Source organism: Mustela nivalis (genome assembly GCF_964662115.1).
Source record: "Mustela nivalis genome assembly, chromosome: X".
Lineage (NCBI taxonomy): Eukaryota > Metazoa > Chordata > Mammalia > Carnivora > Mustelidae > Mustela > Mustela nivalis.
Genome location: NC_139040.1, coordinates 63,020,969 through 63,039,350, shown reverse-complemented (window position 1 = coordinate 63,039,350; position 18,382 = coordinate 63,020,969). Strand labels below are relative to the sequence as shown.

General features: G+C 36.7%; 1 protein-coding gene across 5 annotated transcripts in view; it reads left to right on the top strand.

Annotated features, from left to right (window-relative positions):
- The window catches only part of ATP7A (ATPase copper transporting alpha), a 194,579-nt gene that overhangs the window by 117,883 nt on the left and 58,314 nt on the right, over positions 1-18,382 (top strand). For all 5 annotated transcript variants that reach the window (XM_082716018.1, XM_082716017.1, XM_082716020.1 and 2 more), the window contains one exon: positions 2,414-2,577. In XM_082716018.1, coding sequence (XP_082572144.1) covers positions 2,414-2,577 — 164 coding nt within the window. The remainder of the gene's footprint in view (positions 1-2,413; positions 2,578-18,382) is intronic.

Here is an 18,382-nt window from a genome sequence, read left to right as displayed (position 1 = left end):
ACCTTATATATACAGGCCAGAAAATTATAATGAAGTGTATATTATACAGAGCCATCTTCAGTTATTCCCTTATCTGCATTATGTCATTTTTGCATGTCATTTCAATCTCCATTATATCTAATTAGAATGCAGTTGAGGCTGAAGCTTATATTACACTTTGAATGATTAAAAGGAGGGAGGTTACAAACAAATGAAAACAAAAGAAGTTTGTAAAGTTCTTGTTTAATTTTAGAACCAATAATTTTTTGGCAATTCAGAAATAGCCTTTTTCGTAAGATAAGCAATGCCTATGTCAATCTTGAATCTTTTTTTAAAAAAAAAAAATCCATTCTGCTGATTGATCCTTCCTGTTGCTTCCTACTATCCCCTTTACTACCTCTTTACCCAATTAAGAATACCATTGGCCTAGCTGGGGTTACTATATTCACTTTTTAAAAAAATTATGTAACACTCGCTGTGTCTTAGTTTAGTTTGCATTATATTTATAAAAATGAATAGAGTTTTAATTATAGTTTGAAGTAAGAGTTTAAAAAGTTAGCCATAATTTATGTAAGTATGAAACCTATTTTTGAGAGTCCAATTTTCCCTTCTATTTCTGTTTGGCTATAGATTACATCCAAATGAAGCAAAAAGATTTTTTTCTACTTTCTCTGTACCCTACTCTTATTACTGATGCTTTCCTATGAACTGGTCCTCTGAATTATTTGGTATCCACAAAGCCCAGAATGTAATCATTTTATACAGAAAATTTAGATTATATAGGTACTTTGTTTTCTTGTTAAAAACTATTATTAAGTTAATACTATTTTCTTTTCTTTTTTTTTTTTCTTTTTTTTTTTTTTAACTTTTTATTTTTTATAAACATATATTTTTATCCGCAGGGGTACAGGTCTGTGAATCACCAGGTTTACACACTTCACAGCACTCACCAAAGCACATACCCTCCCCAATGTCCATAATCCCACCCCCTTCTCACAAACCCCCTCCCCTCAGCAACCCTCAGTTTGTTTTGTGAGATTAAGAGTCACTTATGGTTTGTCTCCCTCCCAATCCCATCTTGTTTCATTTATTCTTCTCCTACCCACTTAAGCCTCCGTCCTCCGGAGCAGGATATTTTCTTTTCTTTTTATCCAACCGTAGAGTTGACCTGTTGATCCCCATTGCCTGTCAGGTAGCCGCCAAGTGCCATAGATAACCAGAAAGAGCTGATACTTCTGCTATGCAGAATTAATTTTCTTCCTGGCAATGTCAGCAGTAGCTGGCCTAGAGAAGTAGGATGGTTATTAATAAAAGGCTTGTGCTAGAGAACAGGGTGACTGTGATAAAATGAACTCCTTTGTTTAATTAACAAGTTGTATGGCACTCCCCCCCCATGAATAAGACCACTTTATATTAGTGTGTACCAGGCAGTAAAATTTGATAATTTTAAGAAATCACTATTATTTGATTATGTTATAATGTACATCTTGGTACATCTTGGATTCTTTGCTGTAACTGCAGGATTTCCTTAAGTGCTTAAGTTCCTTTCTCTCTAGGTCTCTGTCTTATTGGTTTCTACAATGCTTTATATTTATATATAAGGTCTCAGCCTATTGTAATTCATAGGCCTTACTTGGATCCCAATTAAAAAAAAAGAAACTGTGTTAGGCAAACTAGTAAACAATTATAAGACAAGTATGGAAATGTGAATTCTGCCTGGATATTTGGTGATAATGAATTATTTTAGGTATGATAAGGTATTATATGTACTTTTTAAAGAGAAGAGTCTATCTTTAAGTGATACGTATTAAAATATTTACATATGAAATGTTATCTGGGTTTTGCTTCAAAATAATCAGGGTAGAGTACAGGAAGTAAGAGGATAGGAATATAGATGAAACAAGAGCAGCCCCAGTATTCATTTTTCAAAAAGATTTATTTATTTATTTTAGAGAGAGAGAACAGGGGGAGGGGCAAAGGGAGAGGGAGAGGGTGAGAGAATTCTTAAGCAGACTCCTCGCTTAGCACAGAGCTCGATGTGGGGCTTGATCCCAGGACCCCCAAGATCATGACCTGAGCCAAATCAAGAGTTTATCATCAATCTACTGAGCTCCCCAGGCACCCCCAGCCCCAGTATTATTGATAATTGTTGAAACTGGGCAATGGTTGTATCAAGTTTATTATGTTGTTCTCTCTTTTGAGTATATATAAATCAAAAATTTCCATAATAAAAAGTTTAAGAAACTAAGGCCCCATTTCAAATAGTTTTTTTTTGGTTTGGGTTCAAGACTGTATAAAAGCTAACTAATAACTAATAAATAACTAGCAAATTTCTCTAGGTTCACTTTAATCCCTTTATACATGAAAAATACTAATAACATTACTCTTTTTATAAAGGTATTATCTCAATTGCTTTTCTTATCAATGCTTTTAGGAATATATTCTGTACTTGTGGCTCTGATGGCTGGCAAGGCAGAAGTAAGGTATAATCCTGCTGTTATACAACCACCAATGATAGCTGAGTTCATCCGAGAGCTTGGATTTGGAGCCACTATGATAGAAAATGCTGATGAAGGAGATGGTGTTTTGGAACTTGTTGTAAGTAATCATTTCTGCATGATTAATAAAATTTACAGAAAAAAACATAGGGAGGATTCAGAAAACAGTTCCAAAGATATTTAAGGTTTGGGAAAATAAGACATAAAATGAAAAATAAGGAAACTGGAAAATAGAAGGATAAGATATGACTTAAGCATGGAATGTAAGATAATCATCTATTAAGAACCAAAAAAGAAGATTTAGGTTTGAATAAATAAATGAAAATCAACTTTTAAAATACAGTATGATTCCTACCTAGTAGCTAGAAAATAAATTTCAGATGCATTAAAGACTTAAATTTTATAGATGAAGCTATAAAACCAGGTGAAGGCGTGTTGGTTTTAAAATGGTCATTTTTGCCAATCTGGCAAATTGAGTTTTATTTATATAACTTAAACAATTAAAACAAAAAATGTAATACTGCACCAAAATTAGTTACAGCTCAATCAAAAATTTAAATGTCAAAAAACATGAAATCACTAGGAGAAATATTTAGAGCTCTTTCCCCCAGTACTTTATTATAAAAACTTGAGACATCAGGAAAGTCAAAAGAATCATACAGTGGAAACCCTTATACCTACCACCTAGATTCTCCATTAACATTTTAGCATATCTCTTTTACTATACATAAGTCTATTAATCCATTGTTGTAAATAAATTTAGACTCACAAAGTGGCAAAACAAGTAGAGAATTTATATGAAGCTTCTACCCAGCTTTTCCCAATAATAACATCTAACCTATCACTTAAAAAGTAGTATTAGAGTGACAATGGCCTTTCTAACTATCATATAAAACCTATAAAGAAAAGATTGATAAATTCATATATATGAAAATTTCTTTTTGGAAGGAAAATACCATAAACAAAGTCAAAAGACAAAAATTGAATTTATTTCTTATCATAGATGAAGGTTAATTTTCTTAATATATGAAGAAGTATTTTAAATTAATAAAAAAGTACCAGTAACCCAAAAGAGAGATAATAGAGGATATGAACTGACAATTCACAGAAAATCCAGAATGTTACCACTTTAAGCATATGAAAAGATGTTCACCCTCATTTGTAATAAGAATAAAGCAAATTAAAACTGCATTGAAATGCCACTTTTCACCTATTAGATTGGTAAAGATAATACACAATTTTGTTAACACCAATTGATACAGGTTCTCAACAGGGGAATTTGGCAATGTCTAACAAAAGTAAAATTGCACATACCCTTTGCTTTAAAAGTTCCACTCAAAGAAGTTATCCAACAGACATAGATGCATATGTATGAAATCACATACTGTGTTCATTATACTATTTTTTATTATAGCAAAAAATAAGAAAAAAACTAAATGTTAATACTGGGGGCTAGATACATAAATTACAATATGTTCATATAGTATGATACTAAACAGCTATTAAAAGAATGGGTGGGGTTTTATTATTATTTATTTATTTTTATATTAAAATTTAAAAAGTTGTTTTTATTTTTTAAATTATGGTATGTTATTCACCATACAGTACATCATTAGTTTTTGATGTAGTGTTACATGATTCATTGTTTGTGTATAACACCCAGTACTTCATGCAATACATACCCTACTTAATACCCACCACCAGGCTAACCCATCCCCCCACCACATCCCCTCTAAAACCCTCAATTTGTTTCCTAGAGTCCACAGTCTCTTATGGTTTGTCTCCCCCTCTGATTCCACCCTCGTCATTTTTCCCTTCCCTCTAACGTCCTCCATGCTATTATTCCTTATGTTCCGCAAAGAAGTGAAACCATATAATAATTGTCTTTCTGTGCTTGACTTATTTCACTCAGCGTAATCCCCTCCAGTCCCACCCATGTTGATGTAAACAGTGGATATTCATCCTTTCTGATGGCTGAGTAAAATTCCATTGTGTATATGGACCACATCTGCTTTATCCATTCATCTGTTGAAGGGCATTTTGGCTCTTTCCACATTTTGGCTATTGTGGAAATTGCTGCTATGAATATTGGGGTGCATATGGCCCTTCTTTTAACTACATCTCTATCTTTGGGGTAAATAGCCAGTAGGGCAATTACCGGGTCATGGGTAGCTCTAAACTTTTTTTTTAAATTAATTTATTTATTTTCAGCATAACAGTATTCATTATTTTTTCACCACACCCAGTGCTCCATGCAATCCGTGCCCTCTATAATACCCACCACCTGGTATCCCAACCTCCCACCCCCCCCCCCCGCCACTTCAAACCCCTCAGATAGCTCTAAACTTTTTGAGGAATCTCCACACTGTTTTCCAAAGTCGCTGCACCAACTTGCATTCCCACCAACAGTGTAAGAAGGTTCCCCTTTCTCCACAACCTCTCCAATATTTGTTGTTTCTTGACTCATCAATTTTTGTCATTCTGGTGTAAGGTGATATTTCAGTGTGGTTTTGATTTTAATTTCCCTAAAGGCTAATGATGATGAACGTTTTTTCATGTGTCCATTAGCCACTTGTATGTCTTCTTTGGAAAAGTGTCTGTTCATGTCTTCTGCCCATTTTTTGACATGATTATCTGTTTTTTGGGGTGTTGAGTTTGAGAAGTTCTTTATAGATCTTGCATATCAGCCCTTTATCTGTAGTGTCATTTGCAAATATCTTTTTGCATTCTGTGGGTTGCCTCTTTGTTTTGTTGACTGTTTCCTTTGCTATGCAGAAGCTTTTGATCTTGATGAAGTCCCAAAAGTTCATTTTTGCTTTTGTTTCCCTTGCCTTTGGAAACCTGTCTTGAAAGAAGTTGCTGTGGCCAATGTCAAAGAGGTTACTGCCTATGTTCTTCTCTAGGACTTTGATGGATTCCTGTCTCACACTGAGGTTTTTCATCCATTTAGAGTTTATCTTTGTATATGGAGTAAGCACATGGTCGAGTGTCATTCTTCTGTACATAGCAGTCCATTTTTCCCAGCACCATTTATTGAAGAGATTCTCTTTTTATCCATTGGATATTTTTTCCTGCTTTGTCAGAAATTAGTTGACCATAGAGTTGAGGGTCTATATCTGGGCTCTCTATTCTGTCCTATTAGTCTATGTGTCTGTTTTTGTGCCAATACCATGCTGTCTTGGTGATCACAGCTTTGTAATATAGCTTGAAATCAGGCAATGTGATGCCCCCAGCTTTGTTTTTTCTTTTTCAATGTTTCCTTGGTGATTCAGGGTCTTTTCTGGTTCCATGCAAACTTTAGGATCGTTTGTTCCAGCACGTTGAAAAATGCCGTTGGTGTTGAAAGTATAGTTTTCTCTGGGCAGTATAGATATTTTAACAAGGTTATTCTTTTGATCCATGAGCATGGAATGTTTTTCCATCTTTTTGTGTCTTCTTCAATTCCTTTCATAAGTGTTCTGTAGTTTCTAGAGTATAGATCCTACACCTATTTGGCTAGGTTTATTCCAAGGTATCTTATGGTTTTTGGTGCTATTGTAAATGGAATCAATTCCCTAATTTCTCTTTCTAGAGTTACAATTGTCATTGCATAGGAGAGCAACTGATTTCTGTGCCTTGATTTTGTATCCTGCCACATTACTGAATTGCTGTATGAGTTCTAGAAATTTAAGGGTGGAGTCTTTTGGTTTTCCACATAAAGTATCATTTCATCTGCAAAGAGAGAGTTTGACTTCTTCTTTGACAATTTGAATACCTTTTATTTTTGTTGTTGTTGTTGTCTGATTGCTTTTGCTAGGACTTGCAAGTGTGGACATCCTTGGCTTGTTCTTCATCTTAAGAGAAAGGCTCTCAGCTTTTCCCCGTCAAGAATGATGATCACTGTGGGCTTTTCATATTTTTTTTTTTTATGAAAGAGGAATGTTCCCTCTATCCCTACACTCTGAAGAGTTTAAATCAGGAAAGGATGTTGTATTTTGTCAAATGCTTTTTCTGTATCCATTGAGAGGACAATATGGTTCTTCTCTCTCCTCTTATTAATGTGTTCTATCACTGATTAATTTGAAAATTTTGAACCACCCTTGCATCCCAGTGATAAATCCCATCTGGTCGTGATGGATAATTCTGTTAATGTACTGTTGGGTCCTATTAGCTAGGATCTTGTTTCCATATTCATTGCTGATATTGGTCTGTAATTCTCCTTTTTGATGTGGTCTTTGCCTGGTTTTGGGAATCAAGGTACTACTGGCCTCATAGAATGAGTCTGGAAGTTTTCCTTCTGTTTCTGTTTTTTGAAACAGCTTCAGGAGAATAAATACTATTTCTTCTTTGAATGGTAGAATTCTCCAGGGAATCCATCAGGCCCTGGACTCTTGGTTTTTTGGAGTTTTTGAATGCTGCTGCAATCTCTTTATTGGTCATTGGTCTACTCAGGTTGTGAATTTTTTCCTGTTTCAGTCTTGGTAGTTTGAAGGTTTTCAGGAAGACATCCATTTCCTCCAGGTTGCTTAATTTATTGATATAGAGTTATTGATAATTTATGATAATTGTTTCTATTTCCTTGGTGTTAGTCATGATCTCTCCCCTTTCATTCATAATTTTATTAATTTTGGTTCTTTCTTTTTTCTTTTGGGTAAGTCTGGCCAGTGGTTTATCAATGTTATTAATTCTTTCAAAGAACCAGCTTCTAGTTTCATTGATCTGCTCTACTGTATTTCTGGTATCTATTTCATTAACCTTTGCTCTACTCTTAATAATTTCTCTTCTTGTACATGGCTTAGGCTTCATTTTTTTTTGTCTCCAGTTCTTTAAGGTGTAAAGTTAGTTGGTGAATTGGGGATTTTTCTGTTTTTTTTTTTTTTTTTTTTTTGAGTGAGGCTTGGATGGTTATGTATTTACCCCTTAGGACCACCTTTGCAGTATCCCATGGGTTTTGGACTGATGTGTTTTCATTCTCATTGATTTCCATGAATTGTTTAAGTTTTTCTTTGATTTCCTGATTGACCAAAACATTCTTCAGCAGGATGGTCTTTAGCTTCCAAGTGTTTGAATTTCTTCCAAATTTTTTCTTGTGATGGAGTTCCAGTTTCAAAGCGGTGGTCTTTGAATATACAGGGAATAATATAATAATAATAATATACAGGGAATATAATTTATATATTATATCATATTATGTTATTAATATATATCAGTATAGTAAATTACAATTTATTAATTATTATAAATATATCATATATAAATTATACAAATACAATATATTAAATATTAATATATAACAAATATTACTAATTCACATTAATACATATTAATAATATAATATATACATATAACACATAATGATTAATATAATAATTAAAATCTTAATAAAATGATATATTAATATATTATATATAGTTATATATAATATAATATATAATATAATATTATAATATATTAATATGTATTTGTATATATAAATAATAATAATATACAGGGAATAATCTCAATTTTTTGGTATTGTTTGAGATGTTTTTGTGACCCATTATACAGTCTATTCCATGTGCGCTCAAGAAGAATGAGTCTTCTGTTGTTTTAGGGTGGAGTGTTCTATATATAGCTATGGGGTCCATCTGATCCAGTGTATAATTCAAAGCTCTTGTTTCTTTGTTGATTTTTTGCTTAGATGATCTGTCTGTTGCTGAGTTGGAGTGTCGAGGTCTTCTACTATTAATATATTATTATCAATATGTTTTTTTATTTTGGCTAATAGCTGGTTTAGGTAGTTGGCTGCTTCCATTTTGGGGCCGTAGATATTTACAGTTGTTACAGCCTCTTGTTAGATAGACCCTTAAAGAATGATATTGTGTCCTTCTGTATCTCTAACTACAGTCTTTAGCTTAAAATCTAATTTGTTTAATTTGAGAATTGCTACCTTAGGTTTTTTTTAAGTCTGTGAGCATGAAAGATGGTTCTCTATCCCTACACTTCCAGTCTGATTGTATCTTTAGGTTCAAAATCAGTCTCTTGTAGACAGCATATTGATGGGTCCTGTCTTTTTATCCAGTCTGCAACCCTCTGCCGTTTCATGGGAGCATGTATGCCATTCACATTGAGGGTGATTATTGACAGATAAGATTTTGTTGTCATCATGTTGCCTATGTAGTCCTTGTTTCTATAGATTGTCTCTAAATTTCTGTTCTATATCACTCTTGGGTTCTTTCTCCTTTTATAGACCCCCTCCCTTAATAGCTCTTGCAGGGCTGGCATAGTGGTCACATATTCTTTAATTTTCTGCTGGTCCTGGATGTTATCTCTTCATCCATTCTGAATGACAGTCTTGCTGGATAAAGTATTCTTGGCTGCATGTTCTTCTCCTTTAGTACCCTGAATATGTCTTGCCAGCCCTTTCTATTTTTCCAGGTCTCTGTGGACAGGCCTATCGTTACTCTGATGTTCCTCCCTCTATAGTTAAGAAATCCCTTCCCCATCAACACTTTCAAGATTGTTTCCTTATAGCTAAGATTTGCAAATTGTACTATTATATGTTGTGGTGTCAGTCTATTCTCATTAATCTTGGGAAGGGTCCTCTCTGCCCCTTGCATAGTAATGCTTGTGTCCTTTCCCAGATTAGGGAAGTTCTCAGCTACGATTTGCTCAAATATATCTTCTAGTTTTCTCTCTTTCTCCACCCCCTCAGGGATCCCAATAATTCTGACATTGGAACATTTCATGGCCTCATTTATTTTCCTAATTCTGTTTTCATGGATTTTAAGGTGTTCCAGGCCTCCTTCTGTTCCTTCCTTTCTAGCAGTTTGTCTTGTAGATCACTAATTTTTCTTCTGCCTCGTTTACCCTAGCCATAGAGTATCTAGCTTAGATTCCCTCTCATTCATAGCATTTTTAAGTTCGGCATGATTAGCTCTCATTTCTTCCCTTAGAGAATCTATGTTGCTGTTAATGGTTTTCTGCAGCCTAGCTATTGTCTTCATAACTGTTACCCTGAAGTCTATTTCTGACTTCTTGTTTATATCTATATCCATTAGGTCTAAGGGAGATTGTCTCTGGTTTTCTTTGTTGGGAGTTCTTCCTTCTAGTCATTCTGTTGAGGGATGGTTGAGGGAATGTTTAGAGTCAAAAATATCAACCATAATCCAGGCAAGGTGCACATTGGGAAAGTTCATACCGATTGGAAGCCACCACCAAGAAAACCCAGCCAAAATGAAACCCAAGAATAAGATTTATAATGTTAAGGACAAAAGTAAAAAAAAAGGGGGGGTGAGGGAATGTGGGGGCTATAATCTCTTAATGTGGGTGAGGTAGGGTGTTTCAGTTCTTCCTGGGTGTATTTTGTTCTCTTTGTTAGAGAGTACTACTTCCCAGTGTTACAGGGAAATTAAAACTGTATGTGTGTATATATATATGTACATATATATATATACATATATGCTTATATATGTACATATATATATAAAGGTAGTATTGAATAAGGAAAAAAGGACTACATTGAAGTATATATATGTGTGTGTGTATGTGTGTATGTGTATATATATGGAAAAGGGAAAAAAGCATATGTGAAACAGAAGTTAGAAAGTTACTATGGAATATGTTGTATTAAGCATCTAGTTGAAATGCTAAGTGGGTAAAAAGAAAAAACAGAGAAGAAACATGAGAAAGAATAAAAAAGTTGTATCTAAGAAATGCACAGGGCTATGAGACAACACCCAAAGTTCAGGATACTATTTCCCCCTGGTGTTGCGGTTTTACAATTTTATGGGGACCCTTGGTTTGTCCTCCTCTTGTTCTTCCAGTTTGTGTTCTGCGGGAGGGCCCTGCTGCATTGCTTTTCAGGTAACCCTGCTTGGGTGGAGTTACTCTGCCCCCTATCAAGGGGCTGGGCTCCATGGAAACTAGTTTTTTGGGCTTTTTTCTCCAGGGGCTTTTTGTGCCTTTTCCAAGGGTTGGAGCAAAGGAAAATGTCCATTGCTGGCCTCTGCCCGAGAAGAGAAGTCACATTCTGCTCTTCTCTGAACCCTCTAGACCACACAGTCTCCCCCTCTGTAAGCGCCACTGAAAACTGAAGCCTCCCACAGGTGGTGCTCACCCCCAGAAATCCTCTCTGTTTGACCCAGATGCCCGCATGTCTCTGCCCCCTGTCCCTCCAAAATGCTGAGCAATTCTGGTCTGGGTGGGTGTGGCTGGTGGCAGCAGTGATGGTGTCCCCCTCCACAGGCACAGGTCTGAGCAAGCAGCCGCTGGTCCTGACATTTTCCCCTTAAGCCTCTGAATTCTCTTTGAGTGCTGGTATCAGGACCCTCCCTTCCTGCAGCCACCACTCGGCAAGCTATTGCTCTTCCTCAGGAGCAGAACGCTTTTGCCCTGGGTTATTGTGTTATTTTCCAGTGGCTTGCTTCTCGTGGCTCCCTCCCCATTCTGTTTATCCTCCAATATCTATCTGCACAATACCAACTCTGTCCTTTGTACCTCTTGACTGAAGAACCTCTGCCTCCACAGAGATCTTACATCTCAGGCTGATTTTGTGGGTTTCAGACTGGCTTGTAGATATCCAGCTAAATTCAGAGGACTGGTTGAAACGGGGTTCCCCATGCCTCTGCCATCTTGAGTCGCAACCTAAAACAATTTTTATTTTTAAATTTATATAATTTTTAAAAAGAGATTTTATTTTTTTATTTGACAGAGAGAGACACAGCTAGAGAGGGAACACCAGCAGGGGGAGTGGGAGAGGGAGAAGCACGCCTCTTGAGGAGCAGGGAGCCCAATGTGGGACTCAATACCAGGACTCTAGGATCACGACCTGAGCGGAAAGCAGACACTTAATGACTGAGCCACCCAGGTGCCCCAAAACAATTTTATTTTTAATTAATTTCTACACCCAACATGGAGCTCAAACCCACAACCCCAAGATCAAGAGTCATGTGTTCCACCAGCTGATCCAGGTGGGCATCTCCATTGATTTTTATTTTTTAAAGACTTTAAAAAAAAGATCTATTTATTTATTTTAGACAGAGAGATGGGGGGAAGGGCAGAGGGCGAGGGAGAGAGAGTCTCAAGGAGACCTCATGCTGAATATAGGACCTGATATGGGCCTCGATCTCACTACCTGGAGATCATGGCCTGGAGATCATGACCTGAGCCAAAGCCAAGAGTGGGATGCTCAGTTGACTGCCACAGGTGCCCTTATGTTTTATAGATTTCTGGAACTTAGGGGTAATCTGGGTGGCTCAGTTGGTTAAGCATCTGCCTTTCACTCAGATTATGATTCTAGGGACCTGGGATTGAGCCCCATGTCAGGCTCCCTGCTTAGCATGGAGTCTACTTCTCCCTTTCCCTCTGCTATACCTCTCCTGTACTTGTGCTCTCTCCATCAAATAAATAAAATCTTTATAAAATAAATAAAACTTAATAGCATTATTGAAATATAATTCACATACCATGAAACTTGCCCTTTTAAGGTGTACAATTCAGTGGTTTTTGTATATCCTCAGATTTGTGCAACTATCACCATATCTAATTTTCAGAGATTTTCATTAACCCAAAAAAAGAAATCTTTCCTGTTAGCAGTCACTCCTCATTCTTGATAGTAAGCACTTGAGTCTTCTTTATTCCCTTGGTCAGTCTAGCCCAAAGTTTGTCAATTCTGTCAGTTTTTTCAGAAAAACAGTTTTTGGTTTTGATATTCTCTATTCTTTTGTTAATTTCCACTCTAATCTTCAATTTCTTTCGTTTACCTGCTTTACGTTTAGCTTGCTCTTCTTTTCTAGTATGTTTTTTTTTCTTTTCTAGTATCTTACCAGGAAAGTTACATTATTTATTTGAGATCGTTCTTATTTGTTAATATTGAACTTTACAGCTACACATTTCCCTCTAAGTACTGCTTTCATTTCAGTTATTGTACTCTTCAATTCCAGACTGTTCATTGGGCCTTTTTAATAATCTCTCTATTGATATCATTTATTTGGTGAGATAGTGTTCTCATATTTTCCTTTATTTCTTTTTAAAAAATTATTTTATTAACATATAATGTATTATTTGCTGTAGGGGTACAGGTCTGTGAATCATCAGTTTACACATTTCACAGCACTCACCATAGCACATACCCTCCCCAATGTCCATAACCCAACCACCCTGCCCCTACTCCCTCCTCCCACAGCAACCCTCAGTTTATTTCCCGAGATTAAGAGTCTTTTATGGTTTGTCTCCCTCCTGATCCCATCTTGTTTATTTTTCCCTTCCCTACCCACCCCCCCACAACCTCCTGCCCTGCCTCTCAAATTCCTCATATCAGAGAGACCATATGATAATTGTCCTCCACTGATTGAATTATTTCACTCAGCATAATGCCCTCTACCTCTATCCATGTCATTGCAGATGGCAAGATTTCATTTCTTATTTTTTTTTAAATTTTTTATTTTTTATAAACATATATTTTTATCCGCAGGGGTACAGGTCTGTGAATCACCAGGTTTACACACTTCACAGCACTCACCAAAGCACATACCCTTCCCAATGTCCATAATCCCACCCCCTTCTCCCAAACCCCCTCCCCCCAGCAACCCTCAGTTTGTTTTGTGAGATTAAGAGTCACTTATGGTTTGTCTCCCTCCCAATCCCATCTTGTTTCATTTATTCTTCTCCTACCCACTTAAGCCTCCATGTTGCATCACCACTTCCTCATATCAGGGAGATCATATGATGGTTGTCTTTCTCCACTTGACTTATTTCGCTAAGCATGATACGCTCTAGTTCCATCCATGTTGTTGCAAATGGCAAGATTTCATTTCTTTTGATGGCTGCATAGTATTCCATTGTGTATATATACCACATCTTCTTGATCCATTCATCTGTTGATGGACATCTAGGTTCTTTCCATAGTTTGGCTATTGTGGACATTGCTGCTATAAACATTCGGGTGCATGTGCCCCTTTGGATCACTACATTTGTATCTTTAGGGTAAATACCCAATAGTGCAATTGCTGGGTCATAGGGCAGTTCTATTTTCAACATTTTGAGGAACCTCCATGCTGTTTTCCAGAGTGGCTGCACCAGCTTGCATTCCCACCAACAGTGCAGGAGGGTTCCCCTTTCTCCGCATCCTCGCCAGCATCTGTCATTTCCTGACTTGTTGATTTTAGCCATTCTGACTGGTGTGAGGTGATATCTCATTGTGGTTTTGATTTGTATTTCCCTGATGCCGAGTGATATGGAGCACTTTTTCATGTGTCTGTTGGCCATCTGGATGTCTTCTTTGCAGAAATGTCTGTTCATGTCCTCTGCCCATTTCTTGATTGAATTATTTGTTCTTTGGGTGTTGAGTTTGCTAAGTTCTTTATAGATTCTGGACACTAGTCCTTTATCTGATATGTCGTTTGCAAATATCTTCTCCCATTCTGTCAGTTGTCTTTTGATTTTGTTAACTGTTTCCTTTGCTGTGCAAAAGCTTTTGATCTTGATGAAATCCCAATAGTTCATTTTTGCCCTTGCTTCCCTTGCCTTTTGCGTTGTTCCTAGGAAGATGTTGCTGCGGCAGAGGTCGAAGAGGTTGCTGCCCATGTTCTCCTCAAGGATTTTGATGGATTCCTTTCGCACATTGAGGTCCTTCATCCATTTTGAGTCTATTTTTGTGTGTGGTGTAAGGAAATGGTCCAATTTCATTTTTCTGCATGTGGCTGTCCAATTTTCCCAGCACCATTTATTGAAGAGGCTGTCTTTTTTCCATTGGACATTCTTTCCTGCTTTGTCGAAGATTAGTTGACTGTAGAGCTGAGGGTCTATTTCTGGGCTCTCTATTCTGTTCCATTGATCTATGTGTCTGCTTTTGTGCCAGTACCATGCTGTCTTGATGATGACAGCTTTGTAATAGAGCTTGAAGTCCGGAATTGTGATGCCACCAACGTTGGCTTTCTTTTTCAATATCCCTTTGGCTATTCGAGGTCTTTTCTGGTTCCATATAAATTTTAGCATTATTTGTTCCATTTCTTTGAAAAAGATGGATGGTACTTTGATAGGAATTGCATTAAATGTGTAGATTGCTTTAGGTAGCATAGACATTTTCACAATATTTATTCTTCCAATCCAGGAGCATGGAACATTTTTCCATTTCTTTGTGTCTTCCTCAATTTCTTTCATGAGTACTTTATAGTTTTCTGAGTATAGATTCTGTGTCTCTTTGGTTAGGTTTATTCCTAGGTATCTTATGGTTTTGGATGCAATTGTAAATGGGATTGACTCCTTAATATCTCTTTCTTCTGTCTTGCTGTTGGTGTAGAGAAATGCAACTGATTTCTGTGCATTGATTTTATATCCTGACACTTTACTGAATTCCTGTACAAGTTCTAGCAGTTTTGGAGTGGAGTCTTTTAGGTTTTCCACATATAGTATCATATCATCTGCGAAGAGTGATAATTTGACTTCTTCTTTGCCGATTTGGATGCCTTTAATTTCCTTTTGTTGTCTGATTGCTGAGGCTAGGACCTCTAGTACTATGTTGAATAGCAGTGGTGATAATGGACATCCCTGCCGTGTTCCTGACCTTAGCGGAAAAGCTTTCAGTTTTTCTCCATTGAGAATGATATTTGCGGTGGGTTTTTCATAGATGGCTTTGATGATATTGAGGTATGTGCCCTCTATCCCTACACTTTGAAGAGTTTTGATCAGGAAGGGATGCTGTACTTTGTCAAATGCTTTTTCAGCATCTATTGAGAGTATCATATGGTTCTTGTTCTTTCTTTTATTCATGTGTTGTATCACATTGACTGATTTGCGGATGTTGAACCAACCTTGCAGCCCTGGAATAAATCCCACTTGGTCGTGGTGAATAATCCTTTTAATGTACTGTTGAATCCTATTGGCTAGTATTTTGTTGAGTATTTTCGCATCTGTGTTCATCAAGGATATCCATCTATAGCTCTCTTTTTTGGTGGGATCCTTGTCTGGTTTTGGGATCAAGGTGATGCTGGCCTCATAAAATGAGTTTGGAAGTTTTCCTTCCATTTCTATTTTTTGGAACAGTTTCAGGAGAATAGGAATTAGTTCTTCTTTAAATGTTTGGTAGAATTCCCCCGGGAAGCCGTCTGGCCCTGGGCTTTTGTTTGTTTGGAGATTTTTAATGACTGTTTCAATCTCCTTACTGGTTATGGGTCTGTGCAGGCTTTCTATTTATTCCTGGTTCAGTTGTGGTAGTTTACATGTTTCTAGGAATGCATCCATTTCTTCCAGATTGTCAAATTTATTGCCGCAGAGTTGCTCATAGTATGTTCTTATAATTGTCTGTATTTCTTTGTTGTTAGTTGTGATCTCTCCTCTTTCATTCATGATTTTATTTATTTGGGTCCTTTCTCTTTTCTTTTTGATAAGTCTGGCCAGGGGTTTATCAATTTTATTAATTCTTTCTAAGAACCAGCTCCTAGTTTCATTGATTTATTCTATTGTTTTTTTGGTTTCTATTTCATTGATTTCTGCTCTGATCTTTATGATTTCTCTTCTCCTGCTGGGCTTAGGGTTTCTTTCTTGTTCTTTCTCCAGCTCCTTTAGGTGTAGGGTTAGGTTGTGTACCTGAGACCTTTCTTGTTTCTTGAGAAAGGCTTGTACCGCTATATATTTTCCTCTCTGGACTGCCTTTGTTGTGTCCCACAGATTTTGAACCGTTGTATTTTCATTATCATTTGTTTCCATGATTTTTTTCAATTCTTCTTTAATTTCCCGGTTGACCCATTCATTCTTTAGAAGGATACTGTTTAGTCTCCATGTATTTGGGTTCTTTCCAAACTTCCTTTTGTAGTTGAGTTCTAGCTTTAGAGCATTGTGGTCTGAAAATATGCAGGGAATGATCCCAATCTTTTGATAACAGTTGAGTCCTGATTTAGGACCGAGGATGTGATCTATTCTGGAGAATGTTCCATGTGCACTAGAGAAGAATGTGTATTCTGTTGCTATGGGATGAAATATTCTGAATATATCTGTGATGTCCATCTGGTCCAGTGTGTCGTTTAAGGCCTTTATTTCCTTGCTGATCTTTTGCTTGGATGACCTGTCCATTTCAGTGAGGGGAGTGTTAAAGTCCCCTACTATTATTGTATTATTGTTGATGTGTTTCTTTGATTTTGTTATTAATTGGTGTATATAGTTGGCTGCTCCCACGTTGGGGGCATAGATATTTAAAATTGTTAAATCTTCTTGTTGGACAGACCCTTTGAGTATGATATAGTGTCCTTCCTCATCTCTTATTATAGTCTTTGGCTTAAAATCTAATTGATCTGAGATAAGGATTGCCACTCCTGCTTTCTTCTGATGTCCATTAGCATGGTAATTTCTTTTCCACCCCCTCACTTTAAATCTGGAGGTGTCTTCGGGCTTAAAATGAGTTTCTTGGAGGCAACATATAGATGGGTTTTGTTTTTTTATCCATTCTGATACCCTGTGCCTTTTGACAGGGGCATTTAGCCCATTCACATTCAGGGTAACTATTGAGAGATATGAATTTAGTGCCATTGTATTGCCTGTAAGGTGACTGTTACTGTATATGGTCTCTGTTCCTTTCTGATCTACCACTTGTAGGCTCTCTCTTTGCTTAGAGGACCCCTTTCAATATTTCCTGTAGAGCTGGTTTGGTATTTGCAAATTCTTTCAGTTTTTGTTTGTCCTGGAAGCTTTTAATCTCTCCTTCTATTTTCAATGATAGCCTAGCTGGATATAGTATTCTTGGCTGCATCTTTTTCTCGTTTAGTGCTCTGAAAATATCATGCCAGCTCTTTCTGGCCTGCCAGGTCTCTGTGGATAAGTCAGCTGCCAATCTAATATTTTTACCATTGTATGTTACAGACTTCTTTTCCCGGGCTGCTTTCAGGATTTTCTCTTTATCACTGAGACTTGTAAATTTTACTATTAGGTGACAGGTTGTGGGCCTATTCTTATTGATTTTGAGGGGCGTTCTCTGAACCTCCTGAATTTTGATGCTCGTTCCCTTTGCCATATTGGGGAAATTCTCCCCAATAATTCTCTCCAGTCTACCTTCTGCTCCCCTCTCTCTTTCTTCTTCTTCTGGAATCCCAATTATTCCAATGTTGTTTCGTCTTATGGTGTCACTTATCTCTCGAATTCTCCCCTCGTGGTCCAGTAGCTCTTTGTCCCTCTTTTGCTCAGCTTCTTTATTCTCTGTCATTTGGTCTTCTATATCACTAATTCTTTTTTCTGCCTCATTTATCCTAGCAGTGAGAGCCTCCATTTTTGATTGCACCTCATTAATAGCTTTTTTGATTTCAACTTGGTTAGATTTTAGTTCTTTTATTTCTCCAGAAAGGGCTTTTATATCTCTCGAGAGGGTTTCTCTCATATCTTCCATGCCTTTTTCGAGCCCGGCTAGAACCTTGAGAATTGTCATTCTGAACTCTAGATCTGACATGTTACTGATGTCTGTATTGATTAAGTCCCTAGCCTTCGGTACTGCCTCTTGTTCTTTTTTTTGTGTTGAATTTTTATGTCTTGTCATTTTGTCCAGATAAGAGTAAATGAAGGGGCAAGTAAAATACTAAAAGGGTGGCAACAACCCCAGGAAAATATGCTTTAACCAAATTAGAAGAGATCCCAAATCGTGAGGGGGGAGAAAGGGGATAAAAAGAGGTTCAAAAAGGAAGAAAGGAAAAAAAAGCAAAAAAGAAAAAAAAAAAGAAAAGAAAAGAATTTTTTAAAAATGAAAACACCTAAGAAAAATGTAAAAAGAAAAAAATATATGTATTAGATAAACTAGTAAAAAATTGTTAAAAAAAAAAAGGTAACAGTTAAAAAAAAAATTTTACCCAAAGGCGAGAAAAAAAAAAAATGAAAAAGAAAAAATTAAATTAACTGTAAGACTAAAAAAAATCACAGGAAAAAAGCCATGAGTTCCGTGTTTGGCTTTCTCCTCCTCTGGAATTCTG